This window comes from Ursus maritimus, unplaced genomic scaffold (genome assembly GCF_017311325.1).
Source record: "Ursus maritimus isolate PB19 unplaced genomic scaffold, ASM1731132v1 scaffold_21, whole genome shotgun sequence".
NCBI lineage: Eukaryota > Metazoa > Chordata > Mammalia > Carnivora > Ursidae > Ursus > Ursus maritimus.
In genome coordinates, this window is record NW_024424564.1 from 5671520 (window position 1) to 5691359 (window position 19840).

The 19840-nt window shown below is 34.8% G+C and overlaps 1 protein-coding gene across 2 annotated transcripts in view; it reads left to right on the plus strand.

The window, feature by feature from the left end:
• Positions 1-19840, plus strand: part of MON2 (MON2 homolog, regulator of endosome-to-Golgi trafficking) — a 97404-nt gene that overhangs the window by 3831 nt on the left and 73733 nt on the right. For both annotated transcript variants that reach the window (XM_008684231.2, XM_008684237.2), the window contains exons 2-3: positions 10361-10424; positions 19242-19369. In XM_008684231.2, coding sequence (XP_008682453.1) covers positions 10361-10424; positions 19242-19369 — 192 coding nt within the window. The remainder of the gene's footprint in view (positions 1-10360; positions 10425-19241; positions 19370-19840) is intronic.

Sequence of the window (19840 nt, forward strand, 5' to 3'; positions counted from 1 at the left end):
TTTTTTTTAAAAGATTTTATTTATTTGAGAGAGAGGGAAAGAGAGAACACAAGCAGGGGGAGTGGGAGAAGCAGGCTCCCCTCTGAGCAGGGAACCCGACACGGGGCTCAATCCCAGGACCCCGGGACCACGACCTGAACTGAAGGCAGATGCTTAACTGACTGAGCCACCCAGGCGCCCCTTAGTAACATTTTCATAACAGTATTGGTGGGAAGAATTAGAGGGGACTGAGATTGAGGCAAAGAGAGCAAATTTTAAAAATGATGATTGCCTGAATGAAGGTAGCAGTAGAGGAAGACAGGAGGTTATGGTGGGCATGTGTGAAAGAGAGAGCATGGATTAAAAAGAGACTTAACAGGTAAAATTACCAGGGCATGGTGACCTTCTATAAAACGTAGAGAGAAATCTGTGATCCCTCCCAGGTTCTGGCTTGGGAAACTGAATAGATCGCTAAGAGAAGGAACATAAGAGCAGGCGATGTTTTTGGGTAAAATGAGTAGTCCTGAATATAATAAGTTTAAGATTTCTATGTGACATCCATGTGGAACTGACCAGTAGGAGTTTGAAAATGATGGTTTGGTTCTCAAGGGGAAGGTCTAGAATTTCAGATTTAGAAGTGTCAGTTTACACATGATAGTAGAAACCATAGGAGTAGATAAAAAGAGTCTGGAAGAGTGACAGAGGAAGGGCAAAAGAAAAAATGAATTTGAATATGATAAATTTGAATGAGGGACATTGTGGGGAGATAGGAAGTTGTGGACAGTTTGGCCTATGACCTCTATTCTTGGTAAGGTAGGAAACAAGCTTATTGCTAGGAGTAATTAGTGATAAGAGGAGTGATGGGTAGAAAGTTTGAGGGGAGCAGTGGATCAGTTTGGAGAAGTGGAGGAGAAATTGACTTGGGACACTGAAGAGTCTTGGCAGAAAAAGTGTTTGAAATGATGATAGATGGTGAGATCTTTGTTGTATTCCTAAAGAAGGAAATCCAACAAAACTTTGATTGGAAGAAGATGGAAGGGTTAAGGTACTAGGAGCACCAATCTAATCAAACAGCAGTAGAGTTGAGGAGTGGGAGAGCTAGAAGGATATTGGATTTCTGATTGCCAAGTTAGGCTGCCCTGGAGGATGATGAAGTCCAAGGAATGGGTGGTAGAAGAGGAAGGGAATGAAGATCATTTGAGTTGAGGTGGTCAGAATTAGGGTTTTGAATGGATTTTTTTCTCTCCGTTTTAATGACGTGCAATCAGTAAAGGTGTAAATAATAAAAAAGTGCAAGTAGTCTTCCAATGCCGTGTACTTTGTTTTGTTTCCTCTTGTGTATTTGGGCTTGATAAGAGTTAGGTGGCAGGGATTTTTGCCTTAAAAAGCAAAAGCTCTTATAGTGAGTTCCTCAGTGCCCAGTGTGTTTATGTGTTAGCTTGGTGAGAGAGATGCCTTTCACTTACCATGAAAGGATTCTTCCTTTAGCCATCAGTTTGGGGACTGAGGACCAAGTCAGTTGGCTATTGCGGTAGGGAGAAGATCTCATTTTCAGGACCTTTTGACAGTGAAGAGCGAGGGCTGGATAATATTTGTATGCTTAATTGGAGCTGTTTTGGTTTAGTATTTTATAAGGTACTGTAGTTCTTTTTTTCTGTTGATGTTGGTTGGACAAATTTACTCATGACACAACCAGTTGTATTCTTTCTTTCATAAGCGTAATAGAATAAGTTGATATTTTATATACTGATTCAAAAAAACTTGCCAATCCCAGTCACATAAATGTGACAGTATGGTAAGGAGTTAGAAATCATTTTGGTCAAGACTTACTTTCCTATATAATGCAGTTTTAGATAATTGTGTTAGGCGAATGGCCTTTGGCCTTTCTTTCTTTTCTTTTTCTCTTTTCTCCTTTGATTCTCCTCTTTCTGTGACTATTTATTTATTTATTTATTTACTTATTTATTTATTTTTAAAGATTTTATTTATTCATTCGACAGAGAGAGATAGACAGCCAGCGAGAGAGGGAACACAAGCAGGGGGAGTGGGAGAGGAAGAAGCATGCTGCCAGTGGAAGAGCCTGACGTGGGGCTCGATCCCAGAACACCGGGATCATGCCCTGAGCCGAAGGCAGATGTTTAACGACTGAGCCACCCAGGCGCCCCTTTCTATGACTTTATTCCAGAAAAGTTACATTAGACTCCTAAGGTCTCATTAAATTCATTTTCTTCTGATAAATGGTTTAGATGTTAACTTCAAGAATAATATGAGCAGAAACATTTCCACTAGGACTTCTAGGAAAATTTTCTAGATTACTGCAGTATTCTAAGAATGTTTTACAGGGCGAGTTCTTTAGAAAGCTTTTGGTTAGTCTATAATATGTTTTAGACATTTATGAAAGTACCATAACCAATGAAATTTATTGTTAAAGTATAAAACATTATTTTTGACTAAGTTTTTGATCATTATATTTTTAATTTTATGAAGAAAATGAATGAGAACAAAGATCAGTGAAAACATATTTTAATCAAATGTATTGATTATCTTATCACTGTGCTTTGGTGATACAGAAGAATAAAAGACATTGTTGTGGCTTATAAACCAAAAAGGAAGACATAATTCAAAAATGAAATTATTTTCCTTTTTCTTTTATATAAGTAGAGCGTATTTTCAGTCATGTTCAAAACATTGGGTTTTGCTATCACTATTACAATTTAATAGGAATTTATTAGTGTCTTAAGTGTTAAAGCATGGTGGGAAATACAAAAATGAATGAGAGACTGCTTTTATCTTTGTGAAGTTAACTCAGTGTTGAGTAAAATATTGTCTTTTCATTAGGCTGGGTAGGGACTTTGCATCCATTGATTCTATTGCAAAATGCTATTTTAATTTTACAGATCAGGAAATTCCATTTTTTTCTTGGTTCAGTAACGTGCATAAGTCAGTAAAGTTAGAAAGTGGAAGAACTGGGATGTGAATCTCTGTGCATCCATCTGCAACTCCTCTCCATTATATCATACTGCAGAATGCCTTTTCAACATACTTAACTTGTTTTTATCATTGTTCGCATTCCTCTTCGTTGCTTCATTATTTGTTACTATTCATAATTCTTTCCATGTTGCAGTTCTCTCAGTTTGAAGTTTGTAGTACTCTACTTTCCTGTTTCTCCTGGCTCTTTCAATATTCTTCTCCTTTTGTTTTTAAGTGTATCCCAGGTTCTGTTTCCAGGCCTCTTCTTCATGCTCATCCCTTAGCATTGGCATCTACTTACTCCCCTGCTGCTGGCCTTACCCCAATACTGATGACTCCGATGTCTACTGCACGGACTCTGCTCTCTTTACTGAGCATAGACCTGTGTTTCCAGCTGTCCGTCGAACACATCTACCAGAATATCTTTCCCACATGTGAAATAGGACTTCTTGTAATTGAACTTATTTATCTCAAAACCTGCCCTTTCCCCTCATTTCATTTGTTCTGTTGGTGGCATTTATCACTGTTGCTTACCTTAGTCACATTTGGCTATCGCCTCCCTCCTGCTGTCTTTATTCATTGTCACCTGTTCCTTCCCACTCCGTAATTTCCAATATACCTCTTCTTTTTTCTCTTTTCTCAGCTTATTATTTTAGTTCCAGGTTTCAAATGCCTGGCCTTTAATATGCATTAATGGCAGAAAAGATAAACCATTCTACATGTAACCACTAGCTTAATATACTTAAGCAGCTCAGAAACCCTCAGTGGCTACTCTGTGCTTAAAGGACCCCTTAGCATAGCGTTTAAGACCCTCCTTGATTGTCTTGAGCTTCCTTTCTAGCGCCATCACCCTCAACTTGTCTTCATATGCCTTCCTACTTCAGCTGAGGTGTATTACCTGCTATTTATTCTCCAAATACGTGCTACTGCTTCCCTCTTCCATGTTTCTGAGGTTCCTTTTGCGGACCCAGAGTCACCTTCTCCTGTCTTTTTAAAATTAAAATCCTGCCTTTCATTTAATCCCATTTTAAATGTTGCTCATCCATTTTTTGCATGAATGAATCAACTTTACAGATAATTTTCTTTTTTCTTTTAAAGATTTATTTATTAGAGAGAGAGAGCACGTGCACATACGGGGGTGGGGGGAGGGTCAGAGGGAGAGAGCCAGAGAGAGAATCTCAAGCAGACTTTGAGCTGAGTACGGAGCCTGATGCAGGGCTTGATCCCACCATCGTGAGACACGACCCTGAGATCACGACCTGAGCTGAAACCAAGAGTTGGATGTCCAACTGACTGTGCCACCCAGGTGCCCCCAGATAATTTTCTGATTTCTTTTCTCATTCCCTTCATTCATTTCTTCATGAAGTAGTTTTTGAGTACCTGCTGGGTGCCATGTACCAGTCGTTGCTAGAGCAAAAACCGTCAGGCTCCCGCTCAGGATTGTCAAGCTAATATGTTTTCCTCTGTTTTGTTAACTTTCATTTAAACTTATTTTATAAGTTATTTCCTTATAACTCTTACGTTTTACCTTCTGTTATAGTTATTTTAGGGTTTTGTTTTGTTTTGTTGTCTAAATAGTACCTTAAGGGTAAGCTTTGCATCTTGTTTATCTTTCTGTTCACCATAGTGCAAAGCATTTGTATATCTAGGAGGTACTAATTAGTTACTTGTTGGAGATTAAATTTTCTTAAAGGAAAGAAAAGGGATACCATATATATAGGCATACTACATATATATTTTAGCTATCCACATGTAATTTGCATTTCAGTCTTTCATTTGATGTGTTAAAGAAAATTTTTTCCTAGATGCCAGAGGGCTTTTTTGTTTTTGGTGAGAATTTTTGAATGGATGCCATGTAGGTATATATCTTTCAGAGTTTGGGATTATAGACTAATTAAATGTTACAAAAGAAAATCATATTGGTTTCAGTGTATTAATTGTTTTATGAGCATATTGTCCTCTAGGGAGTGTTCTAGATCTCCTTATTCCCAAGTGTGGGCTTGACTTTAGGTCTTTTGATTTTACCTGACATTTAAAATCGTAACTCTTTTGGCAGCTTTATACCTCTCTGATGTGTTATGAGTACATTTTTTAATCCAAGTTGCTATTAACTTGAATTTCACATTACTTCTTGAGCTCTTGTTTTATGCTATGCCCTGTGAATAATTAATTTGGACCTTTGTTAAATTTGTTCTGGTTTTGAGGTCTGTTTTCATAGATGCGAAAAACATGTTTTTTTGAAAAACAGAACATAGGAAAAAAGCAGAGCATAGGAGCTTTGATGAAGGGAAGCAGCATTCATTTTTTTTTCTTTATTTTTTAATTTGTCCCTAGTTCAAGTAGTGGACATTTGTTAATTGCCTTTGTAGCATCCATTTCTTCTTACTTCCTTCAGTAGTAGGCTGTACTCTTCCTTCATTTCCAGACCTTTGGATTGAGGTGAATTAATTTTATTCCTTCCTTCAGGGTACCATACCTTGTTTAGTTTAATCTAGTTTAAACCCTCCCCACCCCCCATCATACTCACCTTCATTTCTGCCGTAGTTACATAATGCCAGTGAGTGCTCCTGGACACGGAGTTTCCTCTTTCTTTCTTAAAAGCTACTGAAAGAGACCTTTCTCTTCTAGATAGTGTCATATAAAATTGTGAGGTGTAGAATGGCTACCACTATTTTTATTGCCAAGATTGGAAGCGGCCTAAGGATGCACCTCCCATGGAACAGGACGGATGCAAGAGAATGGCAGCGAAGTAGAACTGTAGCCCTAATGGCCTTTGAATCTCTGGGTCAGATTTCCTCTGGGTAGATTTCCTCTGGATTTTTCAATTAGTGGACAATGAAGTCTCCTCCTCTATTTAGAACTTTTTATGTTTTTGTTTAGAAACATTTATTATGTAGCTCCTGTATGCTAGGCACTGTGTTAGGCATTAGTAATATGGAGGGATGAATGGAATATATTTCTTGTCCTTACGGGGCTTACAGCTAGAATGGAGAAATAGACATATAATGAGATGAATGGGATAAAGTGTTACAGATACAAACCATAGATAGCCCAAAAAGATGGAAAGGCTTTTTGATATTTGCCACAGAAAAAAATTGATGGAAGAAATTATTTCTGTCACTGCTTATGGTACTGTAAGAGTGCCAAAATCAGGAGAGCCTGCTCTATAAGGCTACAATTATCTTGATGTTGTCAGCAGTGGTTTAATTTCAGCAAAGCATTATTGTGATTTGGGTTTGTATATAACTTGTGAATTTGTTGGTTATAATTTAAAAGCAGTAAAAATAAGGAATTTATTCCTAATTTGATTTATACATGCTTAGATTTGTCAGTAACTGGGTAGGTCTATGAGGTAATTTTTTTTTTTTTTTTCTTTTAAAGGATGTCCTTACATTACTGAGTTTTGAGAAACACTGATAGGGATAGGCGCTGGGGAACCATTGAAAATTTGAGTCAGTGGATGAATGGAGGGCAAGATTATAAGTAGGGAATTCTCTTAGTTTAGGTTGGTAATGAGAAGTTTGAATTAAGGTGCAGAAGTGGGATTTGAGAAGAACGAATATAGCCTTTGTGGTTGATCAGATTTGTGGGATGAGGGAGAAACTCCAGATGTCTAGTTAGTGACTGGATGGATGCTACTGCTGTTCAGAAAAATAGAGATTATAGGAAGGAGAAACAAGTTTTTCTGGGGCTGAAGTGAAAGTGTGTGGAGGGGGTGACATGATGACACCTATTTTGAATGTCTTGAATTTAAGGTGCCTCTTAAACATTTAGGTTAATAAGTCCTATAGTTTAGGAGACAGGCAAGGAACAGGAATATAGTTTAGGAGTCTTCAGCATTTAGAAAGTAATTGAAACCATGGAATTATGAGATTGCCCAGGAAGAGTTTATTAAGTGAGAAGTGAGGCCAGGATATTCTAGCTGGTCTTGGAAGAGGAGTCCACATTCTCTTAGTCTCCGTATTTTGTGCCAAAGTCCCTGGTGAGTATGCCTATTTGGGTAAACAAAGAGTATTGAAAAAAAAAATTTCTTGAGAGATCAATTTTAAGTCTCACTATCAGTGTTTACTGACAACATCTGTCTACCAGGAGCCCCCTAACCACTGCAGTCTTATTCATACACAGGCCTAGCTATATCTTCAAGAGTAAGCAAAGAATATTGTATATTAAGAGTAAAAAGTATTGAATACTGTAGTGTATTTAATTTTGGTGTTTTTTCCTAACTCAGATTACCCCCGGGAATAGATATATTAGACTGCCCACCTTAACCTATGTTATCTCTATCCAAGTCCATAGAAATGGCAACTTAAAAAAAAAAGTATTTTATGCATGAGGACCAATTCAGGAAAAAAATAGCTGTGTTTATAATTGAATAGTTCCCTTATTGGATATACAAGATACCTGATCAGAGTAAAGGATACTTTTAAAGCAAGAAGTTAAAGACTCTTCTTTACATAGACTATCCTTGATAAACAGAAGGTAAGCTGAGTCTGACTACCTCCATTTATAAAAGATAGTCTTGAAGATGTAGCTAGGCCTGTGTATGAAGTAAGACTGTAGTGGTTATTAGGGGGCTGCGGGTGGACAGATGTTGTCAGTAAACACTGATAGTGAGACTTTCCAGCCACACAGGATGCCTAGGGAATAAGCTGTTCTATTTTCTCCATTTGAGAGTAGAAACCTGCATGTGAAAAATGGGGAACTCTGAGATAGGCCTAATTATCTCTAAGGCAACAAATAGTCCTTTTGGTGATTTTTTGTGTTTAGGAATGAAAATACTAGTTATGTATCTTTTAAAACACTACTTTGGAACTATTGTACTTAAAAAAAAAACTACTTCTTATTCCTTTTCCTTATTGTGTATGTGTAAAAATAGTTGTTAAGCATTTTATACTCTTTACAACTTTATACTTTATACTTATCTATGACACAGATATGGATAGACTATTAATTTATCTCAGGGAATCAAAATAGTGTCTGGCAAATTTGAATCTTTTACTGACATCTGGTATCTACCATGCTACAGGACTGATTTTGGAAACTGTTAAGGTCAGACTAGGTAGAATTCAGAGTCAAGACAAATGACGTTGGTATTTATGATGGTTCAGTTAGACCAATTTTTGTTGATGCTGAAGCAGAAAAGAAATATTGAATTTGAACATATAGGGGGTACAGAGAGTCATAGTGAAGAGGAAAAGAGCTTGAAAATGATGGTAGAAGTAATCTCAGTGATGACAGAGTGGCTCTGTAAGAAATTTACCCAACAGAATTTGAGATGGGATGTGTGAGTATAACAAAGTATGTATGATGATTTCAGTTTCCTTGAATTTTTGTTTGTTTTGTTTTTCTTTACCCAAATTTTTATTGTAAGTCTGCTATGGTTTGTACCTCTTCAAAGTATATGTGGAATCAGACCACTTCTTATTGTCTCAATCACTATCACCTTGGTTATGATCTTTTGCATACATTATTGCAGTCATCTTCTCGATTTTGCTGCATATTGTACTCACCTGAAGATTTGAAAAAATACTGATGCCTAGCTCCCATTGGCATTCTTTGGAATGTGTTGCAACCTGGGCATCAGGATTTTTTTAAGCCTTTGGTGTTTCTGATACGCATTGCCTCAAATAATTAGAAAATCAGTCATCTTTCCCTGAAGAATTTTATTTTGACTATACTTCTGCTTGTAGCCACGTTCATTTAATTTGGGACATTTCTATTTCTTAAAGTTGTAGAAGTAAGTCCTAGTGTGTAAGGCTTCTTAGTTGTGAGCAATGAAAGCTGACTCTGGCTGATTTAGCAGAAATGAAGTTTACTGATATATATTGAGTGGCTCACATAATTGGTAGAGCCAGCTTTAGAGAAAGTACAGAAACAAAGGGAAGCTAAACAGCTAGAATCTGCTGTTGTCTGCTGAGCAAGTGACTGGATACCTGAGATGGCACTGGCCCCTCTGCTGCTGCTACTGCCCTTGGAAAGTAGGTGTTATCTCCTCTATTGCTGTCATCAGAAAGAATTTTCTCTTGTCTCTGCTTTTCTTTGTCATTAGCCTCCATATTCAAAATCCCTGCTACTAGATGTGTCTGTTTGGATTAGAATCTGGCATTTTCAATTTTTAAGTGGAAGATAAGCTCTATCTTGCATCAAAACTCATGAAGTTGGGAAATCTCCAGACACAGGCAAGGGCTTCACATGCTTGGAAATCAACAAAATGACAAAGGTCATATGCTATACATAGTATAGCCTACATTGTGGTATTTATTTTATGCATATATCCAGTGCTCCTCAAACTAAGAACCCGCAGGACACTGGTGTTTTTCCACAATTATTTTTAAACCTTTGGAACCTGCTATCACTTGTCCCTTAGCAAGCAGTAAGAGATAACAAAATAAATGAGCATGTAGCAAGCAAATTAACAGGAAAACTTAGACATATAACTTACGAATATTTATATATTATTTTTGGAAGTATGGAGACCAGTATAAGTATAAAATAGGCACGTTTCTTGATAGTGAAAATGTTCTGAGTTTCTGTGGTGGAAGTTATATATCAATGTTATATGTCAGCACTGTCCAGTAGAAATATAACGTGGACCATAAATGCAATCCATATGTGTAATTTTAAATTGCATTAAAAATAAAAAGAAACAGGCATTTAATTTTAAAAGTATATAGTTTAACCAAATACATTCAAAATATTGTTTCAAATTTAATCAATGTAAATATTTAAGGGATAGTTTACATTTCCTTTTCATACTAAGTTTTCAAAATCTAGTGTGTATTTTATACTTAGAGTACAGCTCAATTCAGACTAACCTCATATAGAATGCTGAATAGCGACATGTAAATGGCTACTGTATTGGACAGCGCAGTTCTGTGGCTTTATGTAAAATGCTATATAATTTCCAAATGCTGCCAGCTAAATGTACTTTTGATGCAGTGTTTTAGGTGCCTTATGAAAATCTAAAGGGTGTTTAAAAAAATGTTAACTTAAAGTAATAAAAAGTTCTTGGTTATTCATTTTCTTTGAATCCAAAACAGTTTTACTTGATTTTTCAGTGTTTTGCAATTTTTTTAATGGTGGGGATGGAGATATGAAATGGGGAGGAGAAACCTAGTTTTTTTCATTAGGCTTTGTTTTTGTTTATTATTTTTATATTTTATGAGCATTTCAATTTATGAGGGATTAGATGTGCCTTAGGCAGAGAAAGGCAACATGCTGTAGAGGTGAGTTTGCATGTGAATAATAAAGTGAATCATATTTTACTACATTTAATGTTTATGGCACTACTAGACTTTAGTTTCTGAAGTTTTGAAAATAAAAAAGATAATAGTGATCATATATGTTTTTTTTCCCTAGATAATTCATGTTGATAGTAAGTTTTATGTTCTAATTATTTTTATTCTTGCAGGCTGCTGAATCAGGAATAATAAAAGTTAAAACAATAGCTGCACGAAACACCGAAATTTTGGCAGGTAATTTTTTGCTTAAAAATTCAACAATTAATGAAAATTTCACTAATAATAAAAGTAGATCTTAAAAAAACAGCCATCAGTTTTCTGTAGCCTCTCCTTTATGCCCTAGCATGCTGTATATAATGATAAAGAACTTGTAAAAGTCCTTAACTTGAACTAATTGGGTTTGCCAAGGGTAAATGTTATAAAATTCTCTGAAATCAGAAAGGTTAAAACTACTAACTCCTTACAGGCAAGGATTTGCATTCTCCTCCACATCTTGTCTATCACCTAGGACATACCTTACACATAAAAAGCATTCAATTAATGTTTGTTGTGCTGAATGGAATGAAAGATTGTTTCTCAGTCCACCTTCCAAAATCTATTTTATCTTTATATATAATATAAACAGGTGATAGTGTAGTATTATAAATTTAGTAGTACTATATGAGTTTTGAATCCTAGGATTAAGATAGTATGGCCATGAAGAAAGAATGGGAGTGGGGTGCAGAAAAGAAAAAAATGTTTTCTTACATTTTCTTGATTGAACCTGGTTTTCAAGGAGGAATTTCAGGAGTTCTTCTTTGACACTCTTTTTGATACTCAGTCTACTTCTTTCTTTTCTTTGGTGCCTTTTGTTCTTGCCTCTGTAATGAACATGGAAAAGGAAACTGGCATTTTCTAGCATTTGTTACATGTGAGACATTTGTGCCACTCTAATAAAAGACAACTTTGTGGGGAAGTATTTTTATTTTATAGTAGAGCATGTTGAGATGCAAAGAGATGAAGTTACTTGATTAAGATCACATGATAAGTGGTGGAACTAGATTTAAATCCAGGGCTGTTCAGAGCCCATGTTCTTCCCACTACAGTATGCTGCCATGGTATTGTGAGGTTTCCACACTAGCTACTCCCTCCCAAGGGTTTATAGTTAACCATTGCTTGCTTCACTGATCCTTCAGTCTGCATTTCCAGTTCCAATGGTGCTATTGCTCTCAGTTGGTTATTAGAGAAAAGCAGTCCTGTTAATTGACACAAAACCCAAATAGTGAAGAATCTCTCTCTCATAAATCTCTTTACCTTTTTAAAAGTGATACCAGAAAATCCCTAATTGGTGGACTCTCAAAGAGTATTACAAAATGAAGACTTTTGGGGGCAGTTTTACAGGTGGAAGGTAGATTTCACTTGAGCTTATTGGGCTTTGCTGGACATTTGCCCTTAGGGTGAGCTCTCCTGTGTTGCATCTGTTTCTCACAGCTTCTTCTCTGATTTTGAACAATCTGTTGAAACTCCAAATAGTTTTATAACATTATTCACAGCACTGAATAATGCTCTGTGTGCATTTTGAGAAGGGGTATAGTGAAAGTGGTGGGTAAAGGCAAAGGTAGGTATGGTTGGATTGGGAGGGTGGGTTAGTGGGTTTTGGGAGATGCATGTTGGGTGGATTAGCTACTGTGAGGAAACTAATGTTTAAAGATAAATTGTGAGCTGGATGTTTTTAAGTTAGCTAATCGTAATAGAATATCATTACAAATACTAACTTTTGCTACTATAATTGCTGATATCATGGTAAGTCCTTATTCACCAGCAATAGAAGTTTTCATTGGGTCTGTAGCTGATGGAAGATTTTTTTAAAGAGACTGATTTCTTCAGAGGATCACTGTCTGGTGCTGAGTTCTATACCAAAGTAAAGTGTCTGATTGGTTTATCTTAAGAACGAGTAAGAAAAATTTTGTCTCCGTCGGTGAGTTTAATGTATAGGTGGGCTGTTCATTTTAATTCAGTTAGCTTTATTCAAATCATACTAGAGCTAATCTTTATGCACATACACTTACTAGTTCATGCTTTAAGATCCAAGTCATGGATAGTGTCCAGAGCCATGTACTTGAGGAGCCATATTAGCACTTAAACTGTTTCCTAGCATTTTTTACCAAGTACTGATAGCAGTTGATACTTTAAAATCTATAGCTTTTTAAGACCATTGTCACCTTGAAAGTCAAAGGCTCTCAAGAACAAGGAAAAATATATAGTTTCTAAACTACTTAGAGTACAGTTGATACTAAGAAAAATTTATAGTTAACTTTTTAAAAATTTTAATTTCTTGAGAAGTGTTTACTTTTCTATAGTTCTAGAAACTGTAGGTTACTGGTTTTGTGCTATAATGGATGTTAAAGATACCAAACAATGGAAGAGTTGCAAATGAAATGGGATATTGAATTCTCAGATATCTCTACATATTCAGAAAATGTAAAGGGTTGCTATAAAAATCAGAACCCTTAATTAGCATTAACTAGTCTGACCAGGGATATTCAGCATAGGTTTCTAGCCAACTTTAGTTTTCTTAGATTTATTTTCCAAGGGAAGGTTATTTACATTGCAGAATAAATCTTTGCTTTACATCTCCCCTTCTTTTAAGCATCCTCCTTTAATGCTTATTTTTCTTTGTTTTCACTGCTGTCATGAATGCTGACATAAGTGGGAATGCTATGCCAGGTAATGTCAGCATCGATTCAGATATACAGATCATTATCTCAAAATTTCCTTTTTCATTAAAGACAAAACTCTGCAAATGAGACATAGCAACATCAGGTTTTTCATTTACAAGGCCAAATGCCTTAATCTTACACTTGACTACCATATATTACAAAATGTTTTTATTAAGCCAGCTTATAGTATACTTGAAGTTGACTGAGAAGGCTTGTGTTATACAAAAATTACATAAACAGAAGATCTGCTTTTTGAATATTTGAAACAAGGAAACCAGTGAAGTTGTAATATCTTAAAATTGTGTATTTAACCCATACGCAAAACCACAATGGTTACATCTACCTTTGGCTGCTTTCAGCTACTGTCAGTATACATATAGAATTTTCACATAGATGATCATTATGTATGCTTTGTGTTCTTTTCTCACAGTCCCTCACCTTTTTCATATCTATGGTCTTATTACTAAAAGGTCTTCAAGTAGCAATGAGGAAATATAGTTTGGAATTATTTTCTGATGTTAAAAGGTAATTTATGTGCTGATTTTATTTAGTATTTTCTATCTTATCAATACATATGCTTGTGATATTTTACAAACATCTGTAGAATATATCATAAATACATTCTTAAGGAAATAATTATGTAAGAATCACTAGGAGAGATGCAAAGATGAGTAGTGTAACTCACCCATAATCTACATGGAAATACAAGAAGTATGCTTGAAAATGCATATGTGCCTGCTGTTCATTTTGTTTAGTTTACCTGCTTTTCCATTTGCCTTTTGAAGTGCTTTGCCAGAAATTTTCTCTTCTAGAGGACATACTCACCTGAGGTCAGGACCAATATCTTACTCTTCCTTATATTGCTAGTAGTTAGCACATTACATAGGAAATAGTAAGCCCTCATTAAATGTAGGCTAATAGTGAGTCACTCCAAAATGCAAATAAGTCTCTTAGTGCTGCCTCTCCTGTGTTTTTCTACTTCCCAGTCTTTACTGTAATTTTACATGTTATGATGATTCAGGTAGATGAATTTTGTCATGCCTAGCTCATATTGGCCAGATAACAGAGTAATGAAGGAGACCAGACCCTAAATGAGAATTTTAATACTGTGGTAAATGCCAAGATGGAAATGTAGACAGGCTTATTATTAATAGGAGCATGGAGAAGGCACCCAACCCAGCCTGGGAATCTGAAGCTGAGTCTCAAAGCTTAAAAAGGAGTTAGCCAGGCAAATAAGGTATAGAAGGGGAAAGTAAAGCAGATTACTTGAATATATGAAGTATAAAACAGTTTGGTCTATTCGGATACACTATTCAAGTATTGCCATTGTGTGACTTCCTCAGCTGCTTGATGGAAGAATTTGAATCAGGGCAGTGGCACATTCATTTTAATGTTTTTATGTAAACTATTCTGACAGCAGTGTGGAAGGTATATTTCAGTATACCGTCAGTAGAGTGGAGAGGTCTGTTGGTAGCCTAGTTCTATAATCCAGGCTAAATGATCTAGGGGGCTGTAACTAATTCCATGCTTACAAGTTAACCTAGTGGGCCAGAGATTACATAGTTTCTCTACAACATAATGTGTTCTTATTTATTCTTTTTTTTTCCTTGGATTTTTAAAAACTTTTTAAACTTTTAATTTGTATTCTTATCAAATACTTTCCATTGATGCTGTCTTTTCTAATTTTTTAAAATTGCTTCATAATATTATAGCAAGTGATAGTAGCTTATTTAACTTATTTGTAGCTTTATGTTAGACATGTTTCAGTATTTGGAATTACTTTTTTAAGATAAATTTCTAGAAATTAAATTATTAAATCAAATGTATGAACATGGTCTTGGAATTTGTCACCATAGTGCTTTCTGAAAAGATAAAAGTTTATGCCTTTACCAGCAGCGTGTGAGTGTATTTTTATAACATCCTTGCCTGATTATTATTTTAAAAAATCTTTTTGGGAATTGAACAGACAAATGACTTCTTATTTTAATTGACATTTGTCTTTAATGTTGAACATTTTCCTCCAAATATATTATTTCCTTTTTTCATTTTACATTTATTTCTTTGAGTTTTGTGTTTTCTTATCAAATTATTTGAGCTGTTTCTATAGGAAAAGTTTTGACTTCCCATCATGTTTATATTTCCTACAAGTCATTTACCTTTTAATTTTTTATCTAGATGTTTTAAATTTTTACATAATCTAACTTTTGTCATTTGTTGTGTTGCAGTTAGGAAGCCCTTCTCCTTCCACATAGTAGATAGTCGTTCTTATTTTCTTTTAGGTTTTTTTTTTTTTGTTTAATTTTTTCTTAATTAATAATATGTGGAGTGACAGGAAGACCTAGATTTTTTTCTTTTGCAAAATTACTAACCGATTGTACTAGCATCATTTGTTGAATAATCTTTCCTTTTCATATAATGTGCTTTTAATATGAAACTGTCCATATTTTATTTGTCCTCCTATTCTTGAGTCACTTAAAGTATTTTCAGAACTTTTGAACCATTAAAATATTTTTTAATGTTGTTAGAAATGTCAGTCTTTTTCATAATTAAATTTTAAAGGGTTTTGAGGATAGCAGTCATGTCTACATCACATTTTATTTCTTTCACAAGAATTACAATTTGTTATTTAATGACCATTAAAATTTACCATAATGAAACTTTTATTAACCCCCATTAATGTGATTCATAGTGGGGTATCCTAGTTTAATTCTTTCTTTCCAGGATAAAAACTACAATTATGCAGTGAAACTGCTCAGAGCAAGGAAACCCCTAGGATATGGGGACCTGCTGGACCTCTTCCAGGTGTGTGAAAGTGTATCATTTGCTCTCACAGTTATAAAATTTGGAAATAAAATATACTTATCAAACATAGTGTTATTCTATTAAAGAAGTTATGTTTATTAAAGAACTTAGGTAAAACATAAACTTTTTTTTTCTGACCCCTAAAAGCCTGTCTTTATATTTTAAAGGAAATTGAAAAAGAGAGTTTTGATTAAAAAGAGTTGACCTTTTTCTCTTTTTTTCCTGGAATGATTTTTAAAAACAATTAGAGCAAGGTGTCTTTATTGCTCTACAGCTTTTTCCTCAATATGATTTCTAAAGTCTAAGCCCATAGAAAGGTTTTTATATAAAGCTACATTTAAATAGCATGTCATTAAAGTTATTGTATATAAAGAGAGAGCACCTGTCTCTCAGAAGAGCAAGATTAATTTCTGTTTAAAACTACTGTCACTTTTAAAAGAAGAAAAAACCTAACTTTTTTTTTTGTGATGATCCATCTTACTGCATTGTGATCTGGATATGGTAGATGTTTTCGTTTTCACACTATGCTTCAAAAGACAACAGATCAATAGTTGTATCTTTTTTGTTATTGATTATTCTGGATAACATAGTCCTTTTTGATTATTTTATTCTTATATAAACTGGGAGAAAAAGAAAATGGGAAGGAGGCAAGAGAGAGATGTTTGATTCCTTTGTGTTACATTAAAATAAAATTTATAAAAATTATTATTTATTAATTTTTTATTAAGTGGGCTACAATGCAGGGACTGAACTTACTCTCCAGAGATCTAGAGTTGGACACTTAACCGACTGAGCCATGTTGATGCCCTTAAAAATTATTTTTAATACTATTTTAATTTATCCTGACTTGAGACACCTGGGTAACTGACTGACCTGTATACAACATTTCATTGAAATTCACCTTATTTTATTCATTCTTAGCTGCACAGATTTTTCACGTTTTAGTATTCCTTAAATTGATAGGCATCTTAAAATTGATGGCATCTTAGAATCATTGTTGGGCCAGGTAGTATGGAGGTGTCTTTTTTGGTGCATATGTGAACTTGTTTATAGTTATTCATATTATTATTACATCATTTGAGTTATGTGCATTGTCAATATCCCATAAGTTTGACTCCTATTTAAAATGTCACCCTAATTGTACAGAAATTTTCTGTTGACAATTTATAGTAAGGTCAGAAAAGCACCAGCATCAAGATGTGTGCAATGGGTGACATTGGCTTAGAAGGTGATCTCAGAGACTATAATGGAGTACTCTTTTAAGAAATGAGGCATCCAAACAATCTGGTTATAAAATGGGCAGAAAATCTATATAGACATTTTTCCAAAGAAGACATACAGATGGCCAACAGGTATATGAAAAAATGCTCAACATCATTAATCAAAACTTCACAATGACATATCACCTTATAGCTGTCACAATAGCTGTTATCAAAGAGACAAGAGATAACAATGGCCTTGATGGATGAAATTGTGAAGAATAATTCTAAGTGATTAGAAAGTATTATATCATAGTTTAATCGACAGAATTAATTGGCACTGATTTTTCTTTGTGATAATCGAGTGTGTCTTGAAGTCATTTTCATTAGAGACTCAAGAAAGTACATTTTTTTTCCTTCTATAAAGACAGTTTCTTTCCTTCATTTATCTGAAGACTTTAGGCAAACAGCATTACAGGTCATTGGTTCCTCTTAGATAGTTTTAACGGTTTTAACTTCAGTGTGCATTAAGTGCTGTTTACCTTAAAGAGTGGCAGCATAAAGTTGTGGGAAGAATAGCAAACCAGGAGTTAGAAGACCTATTTTAAAAATCTGGCTTTACCACTTACTTACTGTGCACTTGAGCCAAATCAGGCTCTGTAAACTCTCTGATTATTGTGATACTCAAATGAGAAACGTTAACATCATAAAAATGATAAATGCATCTTGTTACTATTAGAAACTTTTTGTTTACCTGAACAGCATTTAATGACTAGGCATGTTCAGCAGAGTTAGGGGTAGCCTCATACTTCAGAGATTCTGACAGGATTGAATATGGTAGCATATTTACTGCCTCAGAATATTATTTTTTTTAGCTTTAGTGTCCTTTTTAACCATTTATGTAAATGTTTCGAAACATTGTTATGGAAAATTTGTGACTCTGGGTTTGAATCGAAACTTTTATGCTTAAGAAAGCAAGGAAGTAAGGCAAGGAGCCCTTTTGGAAACACTGGTCTTTGCCAGTCATATTTGCCATCTCTTAGCTGTGTTAAATCAGTAATTTATGCTGGCATACTGAGGGACTTCGCAGAGTATGCCATAGGATATTATGGGCTTTATTTAGCATAACTATAAAGGGAGCTTTGAGAGAAGAAAGGTGGGGATTTAGATGATGAAATTAATGTTAACACTGGTTTTACATTTTTAGTGGTGACTGTGGATGACTTTCTAACAATTTCTTTTGAAAAACATGTTAAAACTTATATATGTCTTAATTACAAGTCTTAACCTCAAAAAAATAATTGATGGATGTAGTACCTTTGAAAACCATATGCAGGAACACATAAGTTCTCTTTCCTTGGAATTCCATGTTACCTATTTAAATTCTCTGAGGACGACACACCTGTCTTATTCATCTTTCTATAGCCATTAAATAAGTGTATACTGATTTAATTTCGTAAGTTTAAGTAGGTATTATTCAGTTTGTGCATTTTCTAACTCTTTACATTTTTGTTCCTACTTTAAAACTTATGAAAGAATTGGCTTGGTGGGAGGAGTTAAAATAAGATTTGGAATTACAGCATGTGCATCCAATTAACTTAAAGTAATGCTTTAGTAATAAGAGGAATAATGTTATTATTTTTAATGAGTTTATTTCTTGAAGAAGTTAGGGCTGTATAAATTCACAGCATGTAATGAAATTCTAAGTATCTTCTGAACATTAAGAAGGGTGATGGGGATGATGTATATACTATTTTTAATTACTATTTCCTGCTCTAGAATATTAATTCTTTTTCGTATTTCCCCTTCTGCACTGTTGAAGAAATAGAGTGCTTCTCTGAAGCAGGGTAGAACTTCTGAGAAGTTGTCCTTTTTTTTTTTTTTTAAAGATTTTATTTATTTATTTGACGGAGAGCGAGACAGCCAGCGAGAAAGGGAACACAAGCAGGGGGAGTGGGAGAGGAAGAAGCAGGCTCCCAACAGAGAAGCCTGATGCGGGGCTCGATCCCAGAACTCTGGGATCACACCCTGAGCCGAAGGCAGACGCTTAACGACTGAGCCACCCAGGCGCCCCTGAGAAGTTGTCCTTAAAGAGTTTATAGCAGGAGATGGAGGAAAACCAAAAGACAGTGCTGGCAGAAAAGCCTGGGAGAGCTGTAGCTAAGGGGGTGGTTTGGATACAGAGTCTGGAATACCTGTCTAAAGTATTAACTCTTACTGCTTGATTTCTATTTTAGTATTTACATAAAGTGGTTTTTATTAAGATTGTTAATACTAGTTATAAATATATAAATGTATTTCTGCTTGTGAATTAGATTTAATAATTTATCTTATATGTGTTCTAAATAAAGCTTTGAAAGAGAACAGCTCAGAGGTTGTTCAGCCGTTTCTAATGGGTTGTGGAACCAAGGAGCCAAAGATTACTCAGCTATGTTTGGCCGCCATTCAGAGACTCATGTCACATGAAGTCGTGTCTGAGGTAATGTGAAGATTTTATCTCAATTGTGCAACCTAAGAATCAAATCAGGAGTTTTTATTAGGGGAGAACGAAGCATAACTGATAATTTAATGTAAAACAATTTATGTGCTTGAAGAACATGGCTTAATTTGAAAAGATCACCGAATTTTCTCACCATTAAAGCCTCATGAATAATGAATAAAGACGAAGTGCATTTTGTCATGTCATGATTAGGAAGTCACTATTCAGTAATACAGATTAGTGTCATTGAAGAGAATATAATTTTTTTTTAAAAGGAAAAACGATTTTCCTAGATTATTTGAAGTGATAATTTGTTTGTTAATTTAAATGAATTGTTTGTATCTAACCTTATTATGTTAAAACAAGGAAGAACATTTCATCACTATGAATGTGCATCCTGTTTTCAAATGTAATCCTTAACTTTGTACTCCATAAGTTACTTTAATAGAAGTGATATATTCTTTTGCCTTC